Source organism: Dermacentor silvarum, chromosome 1, assembly GCF_013339745.2.
Source record: "Dermacentor silvarum isolate Dsil-2018 chromosome 1, BIME_Dsil_1.4, whole genome shotgun sequence".
NCBI classification, from domain to species: Eukaryota; Metazoa; Arthropoda; class Arachnida; order Ixodida; family Ixodidae; genus Dermacentor; species Dermacentor silvarum.
The window spans coordinates 112,895,898-112,904,462 of NC_051154.1; the positions used below are offsets into that span (position 1 = coordinate 112,895,898).

Genomic DNA, 8,565 nt, shown 5'->3' on the forward strand with positions numbered 1-8,565 from the left:
AAAAGCAGTTGAAGGTGGTAGCACCACAGGTAGCAAAAGACGCCATATCGTAGTCATTTCATGCGCACATCTACTCTCGATTACGGGACAGCCAGCATTTTTAAATTTTATTTCCTACGTGTTCAGTAATTGCAGACGGGACATGCACACGCATTGGACGGCTCATAGGTTTTGTGTAAAATATTCATTACTTGTAAATTCCTTTCCCACTCCCAGATGGACTTCTCTCCATGGTCAATCCTTATAGCGTTGACAGCTGTGGCAGCTACTGTTGCGATTATCTGGCTGCTGAAAAGAAAGTATGACCACAACTTCTTCCGGAGGCACGGAATTCCAGGGCCGGAGCCAGACCTTATCTTGGGCAACTATGGACAACTGGACAAAGATCGCATCAAGGTCATTAAAGTCATAACACGGCGCCTGATGATAGCAGTCTTGTCGGAGCTGTCACTGAATATGCACAACAGCAACCTGTCGCGCAGTCTTTTAGGCTAGTTGCTAAAACATAAAAGCAGGTTTAAAACAGCACAGGAATAGCCAAAAAGTCACAATACAAAAAATTTTAAAAAAGTAAGTAAGCAAAAGGCTAAGGACATTCTATTTTCTGAAACATCTGTATGTTGCTGTTCGCTATATGATGCTGTACGTGTTTGTTCACATATAGGGGTTACGTAATTAAAGTGAATATAACCTATGCTGGCGAGAGGCAACTTGCACATATGCTCTTGGAGGTGCACAGAGAATGATTATCGCTTGACATTTCTGATGATGGTCACGCATCTATATAAGAAATGGCAACATATTTCATAGACAAAAATACGTTGCGAACACTTATGTGTCATGAAGCTTCAAAATTTGTAGGTTCTGCGCAATAGTTCGGCTTAGCGCTGCTAAATAAATTAAAACCTGGTCAAAATATTTGAACCCATTAAAGACAAAATAAATAAATAAATAAATAAATAAATAAATAAATAAATAAATAAATAAATAAATAAATAAATAAATAAATAAATAAATAAATAAATAAATAAAAGAGCAGGAATCAGCCGCTTGACCTCGTCTCTTGTGTATATGCTGCGGGCATTTTTGGGATGTACTGCACACGGGTTGTTGTCTATGTAAACTCGTTTTTTAAGGTAGAGATTTATCTAAAAAACAGCTACCACGGCAGCAGGACATGCCAGCTGGACATAATACCCCATTTGCAACGCGCTCAGGTCGCGAGCACATTACTACCATCTGCGTAGCACTGCCACTGGTTTCCCTTGAGCGGGAGGCTATCGAGTTTCATGATGTCGCAATTTCCGCAATTAACGTATAGAACCAAAACAAAACAAAACAAAAAGGAAACCCCTCCATTTATGGACTCGTATTCATTAATGACAGTTGGCTACAGAGTTCGTTCACTAATGAAACCTCCATTTTCTTGAAAGCCATCAGCGACTTTGTGTGCCCCGGTCTCTCCGTCGCTTTATTCTCTTAAACGTTAACCTGAGAAGGTCAGCTCAGCGTTCCCACATCTCCATATAAGAGGTCCCTTCTTTGCTTTTGCTTGGCTCTTGCCTCTTTATATCTTCCTCTATAAAAATGTTTCTTTTTAATAAGCATAGAAAATGTCGCTAATGTTTCTTTAGTTTTGCATGCAACTAGTAAATGAAATGAACTTTCGTCAATCCGCTTCTATTTTGGAACTTGTATAGCAACAAAACGCGGACGGCAAAATTACCATTATCTTTTCAAGACATTTTTCGCCGTTTTATGCTCACGTGCGCTGCTGTTTTACGCAGGTGATGGATACCTGGGTGCAGAAGTATGGCAAAGTGTTCGGTTTCTACATGGCCGAGATTCCTTACGTGATCGTCAGTGACCTGGATATGATCAAAGAGTGCTTTGTCAAGCAAATGCAAATCTTCCACGAGAGGCCGCCGATGCTGATACCCGTGGAGCCTCTCTTGAGCAGCTTACTCTACGCCACAGGTGAGGTCGCTTGCATTCGAAGCAGAGAATAATGGCTGCAACCGCCGCTTTTCGAGCTGTGCTTAAACCTTGCCGCGTGACTATTTGTGCATCTCTAGGAATTGTGTCACATTTTAAAAAAACGGAGGGGGGGGGGGGGGGGTTTCGGCGACGTGTTTAATTTCTTTAACGTCCACCTAAATCTAAATACACCAACTTGCCCGGACTTTGCTCACCATGATTGCTGGATGCTGTTGCCTTGCCGAATAATTCAGCATATGACAGCATACATAAAACGAGTCGGCTTATACGTATATCCATCTGCATGGACCCCTACAGATGTGCCGGTGGCCGGCTTTGTTCTCTACGGAATTACGCAATGCAAACTAACGCTACTAAAATAACCTCATTGCAACAAATATACGCCTCCAAGAAGATCATTCCTTTATTCCTTTGACACTCTCTTCTGTTTTGTGGAGAGAGAGACTAAACCTTATTCAATAACTCTTGTCCGGGTTCGCCGAATGCTTTCGTGGAGGGAGGAGTTGCCTCAATCGCACCATGCGTCCATCAGTCGTCTCGCAGAAATGTGCGAAGAATGCGTGACACTTTCTTGCGCACTATCCGGGGTCCTTCCGGGAAGACTGACACGGTGACAATTGCCAGCAAGTCGGCTAGGCTAAACCCGCGTGTAGCAACATCACCACCTGAATCCCACGCTCTTGCCAACGCCAACAAGCTCTTTGAGACCCACGTGTTCTTGTGCGAGAGCTTTTCGGCGTCCGAAGGTTTAGATGCTGCAATGGCTGGCGGCGCTGTGTCCCCTTTCTCCGCCGCCTGGGCTGGCGGTCGCGGGGTGCGTTCATCGCCGAATCCCGCTGCGCGTCTCTCTTTGTCGAGATGCGCTGTTTCGTCTTTCCCGCTGACCGCAGTTTCACTTAGACCGACTCCCACGGAGAGTGGTATCTGCATGAATTTTTGACATCGAGGGTAGCAGTTTTCTTTTTTTAATGAGATTACCATTCTTAGATTGTTTCGCCCTCTTTGACATGCTGCTTCTGCCTGCTATCGAGCCCCTGAAACGTCGCTTTCGCTCGTGAAACAAAAATGGAAATTGCATGTCCGACTGATAAAAGTCAGAAGGCGTGCTGTTCTAGCTGACAATTCAAATTAAAGTTTTGCGCCTGAAAAATACGGCTATTCAATCGTGTCGTGGTTCATTCGACATCAGATATGCCGAACGCCAATTCTAAAGTGCCAGCGGGACAGAACTGACAGTGGTTGGGAAACCGCGTTTAGTGCAACTTTCTTTGTGGCATTCGATGGTGTGGCCCGTGGGTGTGGCCCGTGGGTGTATTATAGCGATTAGCTTTCTCAGCCTACTTCCCCGACTACAGGTTGCAAATTTATATAAAGATGTATTTAGCAATAATATGTAGTCGCTACATTGGTTCAATAGCAATCGCATTAACGTCAGCAGTCATCGTGGGATAGGTGCGGCCGGAATTTCTCTTTTTCGGTGAATATCTGGTTCACTAATTTTCTAGAAGCTGGAACGTGCTGTATAACTGCAGATCTCGCTCTACAACACTCTAGTTATGTCCAATACGTAGAATAAGAAAGTTTTAGAGGAATAGCTTACCAAGGATACAATGTCATAGGGCGATATGACTGTGCAGGAATTAAGAATGAGTGCACCTAATTAAGATTTGAGCGCAAATGGAGTGAAGCATTATTCATTATTTATTATGCGGGTAGAGCTCCAACGAATGGCATCGAAAAAAAAAGACTAAGTATGCATAGAAGCGACTATGGCTTACGAGCCGTTGGGGAAAAAGGAAAAAAAACTTTTAACATTAAAGGTCATAAACAGAACTGAACCTTTAAATATGATTTCTGTTACGCCGTCCGTGGCCTTAGACGCGTGACTTTCACATCGCCGTCGAATTCAAACAAGCAAGCGTGTGTGTCACTATTCATTTCTTTCTTCTCTATGTAGAACGCTTCCATTGATAAGCGGGCGCGCATTTCAGCTTTACTCGAGGATCCTTGATTTGTTAAACAGTGCCTCAGCATCCGATGAACACATGCATGCACCTTCGCTTTTAATAGTCAGGCCGTGTTTACAAAGCAGGTAATTGACGCACCTGCTCGACGGAACAATTATGATTTACGCAAGATAACGGTGTTTTCTATACCACCTCTCAAGTAGATGCAATGAAAAGGAGGAGCAATACGAAAATAACGCAAGCAGGAATAAGAACGAACGAGCAGGCCTGAGATGGCCTGAAATGCAGTGTGTAATCCTAAAAAGTGCTGTCACGTTCGACATCATATGTTGGAAAATATTGACCGGTTTGTCTGACTGAAGCTAGAGAAGTTGTTCGAAGATTCGAAGATAACTATTATGTTAACAATAGTTGTTGCTTTGGTGAACATGGCGGTGCCACTGGCAAGATATTACTTTCAGACAATATTGGTCACATCGCTGCCTCGTATGACAGCACCATCGAGGTACCGGTTCGGAGATGGGCCTCTAACATGCACAGATGCGACGCTGCAAGCCTGCTCAGTACCTCCATCGTGAAGGTGAAATTTAGCTTACTGGCCGAATTGCCTTGGCGCCGCACCTACGCAAGATAAAAACTATTTCAAGTACATCACGAGTACAGCAATCATCGCATATTTCTTCATCCAAATAAATTATTAATTCACCGCGGATGATTGTCCGTGTTGTATGCCACCCATCTGAAAGTTCGCGCGCTCAGACACAAAGAGCAGACAATGAAGGCCTCTCGAAAGGAGAGACTGCAAGTGTGAGCATGAATAGAAAAACATAGAGTAGTCAGTGATTTATAACAGGGAATTAGTAATGATTTGTCAGTACGTAACGTGAACTGCGCTGATCTGGCATTTTGCAGGAGTCCAATGGAAGAAAGTGCGGAGCGTGGTTAACCCCAGCTTCAGCTCCACCAAGATGAAACATTTGACTACAACCATAGTGAGCTGTTGCGAGAAGACACTAGAAGTCATCAACAGTCACGTGGATGATGGACAACCAGTAAACATGACCAAGTTATTCAAAGGCCTTTCCCTGGACGTCGTATCCAAGTGCGCCCTTGCATGGGAGGTAGGTTGTTCTATGTAGTGCTAAGTGAAAACACACACACACACAAACACACATACATTAGAAGACCTGCGCGAATATGAAAACTATAAGAAAGCAGGAAACGGATACGAGGGCTAAGTAGGGCTGCCACCTCCTGTGTGATTTGTACGCGTGATGAAATGTAATAATAATAATTAGTAAAGAAAAAAAAGGAAACTTGCATGCGTGGTTGCCATATCGATTATCGGGATACACATAAACTACAAGGAGGCTAGAATTGACGTTCCATTAGATAATGAAGGAGCGAGAGGAGGTGCAGGAATATACTGAACACGTTATTATTAGTAAAGTCACTCCACACTTCTCTGAAATATTTCAATCGGCAATTCTGGAGGGTGTAGACAAAGACACGAAAAGGTTTAAATGGTGTTGATGACCCAATAAAACTTCGTGTCCAATCAGGCACTTGTGTTAAATACGTGGTAAATATAACTTAACCTGAAATATTGCGAATATTACTGTATTGCTAATATTTCGCACTGTGGACGTGTGCTATTATTAAAAGTCCTGTAAGCATATACAAACACCACAAAGAGAAATAAAAGCGGGCTAGCAATATTCACCCACCCCCTTGCAGAGGAGAGAAATAAATAAAGATAAATAGAAGAAGGAGATAAACGAATAAATAAAAAGTGCGGCCAGCTTGACACTAGCGGTGCCAAGTCTGAAGAAACAGTGGAGCTGGGCGATGTTCCTTAGCAACTAGTTGATGTAGGCTTAACGTGGCTTAACTTGGCTTTTTCTAGGCAACGTTGGGCTATCAGGGCAACACTAGGCTAGCGTGACAAGGCTGGGCGTTGACGCTTGGCTTGATTCTCGCGTTCGCGGTATTCCGGATCGGCTCGGCGACGTCGCATATCGGCGGCTTTGTTGGCGAGGTAGGCTGGATCGGCACGATTCCTTTCCCGCATGGCTTGCAGGCGCTTCTCTTGTCGGGCAACCTCTCCTTCCGGCGTCAAGGTGCGCTTAAGTCGAGCCGTATCTCGGTAGAGCGGAGAAATGCCCGGGCGCCGCCGCGCGCACGCTTTCATTAGCGCGGTCACATGACTCTGCTGAACACGTGCTCGGTGCAGCTATGACGTCAATCTCCAGGCTCCTCCTCGCTCAACCAGTTTTAGCGTTGCACAGCGGAATTTTTCCAAGCTTAAACAGTTCCGCTGTTAAGAGAAAGAGAGAGCAAGAAACAACTCATCACACAGTCACACGCTAAGTATGAGCATTACAGAAGAGAGTCTATGCCTGTGGTTGACAAGAATTCCAGCACAGCTTTGAGAGTCGTATATCGAGTTGAAGTACGATAAATAAACAAAAATAAATCAAGGTGTGGTACGCATAGGTATCACATAGAGATGATATCACATGGATTGCTAGTGTACGGCGATGTCAAAGTGGCTTCTTGTTTTAGGGAGACGTTGACACCTTAATGTAGTGTTTGCTGCCTCATTACGGATTGTCTGGAAAAGGAAACGTAAGTAATCGTTATAAGAGTTATTCGATGTAAACACGTTATCGCTGGATGTTTCCAGCGTATTTTTTTTTTCTTTTACACGGAAAGCAGGTTATGAGTTCCTGCTAGTTTGGATTCCATCGCGTTTGGTACAGCGCGACACGTACGTACACAGGAAGATATTGTGACCGGATAAGTCTGAGAAACCACGGGCGGATTCGTGAGGATTTGCGCTCCTTGATCAGATGAAGTAAAATTAATCCAAAATTCATTCATCAGCAATGAAGGAGGAGGACATTGTAGACTGCAGGCGAATCTAGCCTTGCAACACATGCCGGCAATTGCTTCGCCCGAACGCCTGCTTTGAAAGAAAGTTCGTTGCTGTTCGTCACTGCCCCTGTTAACGCCATACTTATCACGCATGATAGTTTGGAGAATCTGTTAATAATATTGTTCTTCTGGTAACTTCCAAGTAGGTGAGGGACCCTAACGATATTATTTCCCCACCGCAGGTCGATTGCCAGGGGGACCCAAATGACCCGCTACTGAAAGTAGTCAGGAGCGTCGCCGAGGACACCGAGAGCACCTTGGTCGAAGGAGCGCTTAAGGTTCCCGCTTTCCGGGGCCTTTTGCGATGGGTGTTTCCATTCACCGAGATCTCCAGGATCTACTGTGACCTGCTGGAACGTTTGCGTCAGATAATAAAACTTCGCCGGCGTGGACACAGGCCCTCAACGCTGGACATGTTGCAGCTACTGCTTGATGCCCAAGAGGGCACGGAACGCAACGAATTTGAAGGCAGGAAACCGTATATCCCACTGATCACCGACGACGAGCTTCTGGGGAACTGTTTCGTCTTCCTGGTCGCGGGATACGAAACTACCGCAACAGCTATGTCTATCGCTATGTACGAACTAGCCATGCACCCCGACGAACAGGAAGACATCTACTGCGAAATGATGCAAGCGCTGGAACCAAGCGGTGAACTTACGTATGAAGTGATCCACCAGATGAAGCGTCTAGACATGTTCGTATGCGAGTGCCTCCGCATGTATCCTCCTATTGCTTTAATCACGTCCAGACAGTGCAACAAAGACACCGTAGTTCTCGGACAGCGTTTTCCGGCTGGCGTCAACGTGATGGCTCCAACGTGGCAGGTACACCACGATCCAGAAGTTTGGCCCAATCCATTCCGATTCGACTCGGAGAGATTCCGCGGTGGCGCCCGCGCCCACCATCCGGCGGCGTTCATTCCGTTTGGTCTTGGTCCCAGGGAGTGCCTGGGAAAGCGGTTTTCTATTCTAGAGATCAAAGCGGCTATTTGCACAACGCTAAGGAAGTGTAAAGTGCTTATTTGCGAGGAAACGGTCGTTCCTATGAAGCCGGTCGTAAGGTCCCTGTTTCTTCGGTCTGAAAGCGACATTATGCTGAAGTTCGGACTCAGAAGCTTTTCTTATGAAAAGGCATGATAGTCCAGGAATGTTCATCGGCCTGTTCTGTGTAAAGTACAAACATACAACACTAAAAACGATCTTGCTCATTTCAAATAATTCATACCTTTCATTCCTCACTGTTAAGGCAGCGGGCAGGTTCTTCATTTTATTTTATTTTTTTACGCACATTAGATTTCGTTGAAGTTTAAAAATAGAAAGACAGCGTCATATTTAGAAGAAGCGAGAAGGGGGGCAGGAACCGTTGGCTGTACATTACGAAAACAACAGAGGTTAACTATCAGCATCAGTTCAGACTGAATCTAGATGATACACTGCATGGAGAGATTACGTTAAGTGCGCAGACAAACTTTCAGGTTGAGTATCCACAACCTTAATATACTGGGTTCGTTTCTGCATTAGCACATTTGAGTGAATGCAGTTTTTACGAATGCAGTGAATTATGTAAGCTAAATAGTGGCCTATGCCGATGTTTATTTTAGTATATTGCAGCGTTAGTAGACACAGTAGAGATTGTATAGTGATCAGTAACTTTAATGAAG

The 8,565-nt window shown here is 44.7% G+C and overlaps 1 protein-coding gene across 1 annotated transcript; it reads left to right on the top strand.

Annotated features, from left to right (window-relative positions):
- The first annotated feature begins 216 nt into the window (after positions 1-216).
- On the top strand, positions 217-8,081 carry LOC119435341 (cytochrome P450 3A5). The gene is made up of 4 exons (XM_037702235.2): positions 217-396; positions 1,788-1,977; positions 4,878-5,086; positions 7,085-8,081. Exons 1-4 carry the CDS (start codon positions 217-219, stop codon positions 8,039-8,041), a joined length of 1,536 nt encoding a protein of 511 aa, XP_037558163.2. The 3' UTR covers positions 8,042-8,081.
- Positions 8,082-8,565: the final 484 nt, after the last annotated feature.

What these genes read in the sequence shown, in the direction of transcription:
- LOC119435341 (XM_037702235.2), top strand. Translation starts at nt 217, where the DNA reads ATGGACTTCTCTCCATGGTCAATCCTTATAGCGTTGACAGCTGTGGCA. An exon ending in CAGCTTACTCTACGCCACAG is followed by an intron (nt 1,978 to 4,877) that starts GTGAGGTCGCTT and finishes GGCATTTTGCAG; the next exon opens with GAGTCCAATGGAAGAAAGTG. An exon ending in AGTGCGCCCTTGCATGGGAG is followed by an intron (nt 5,087 to 7,084) that starts GTAGGTTGTTCT and finishes TCCCCACCGCAG; the next exon opens with GTCGATTGCCAGGGGGACCC.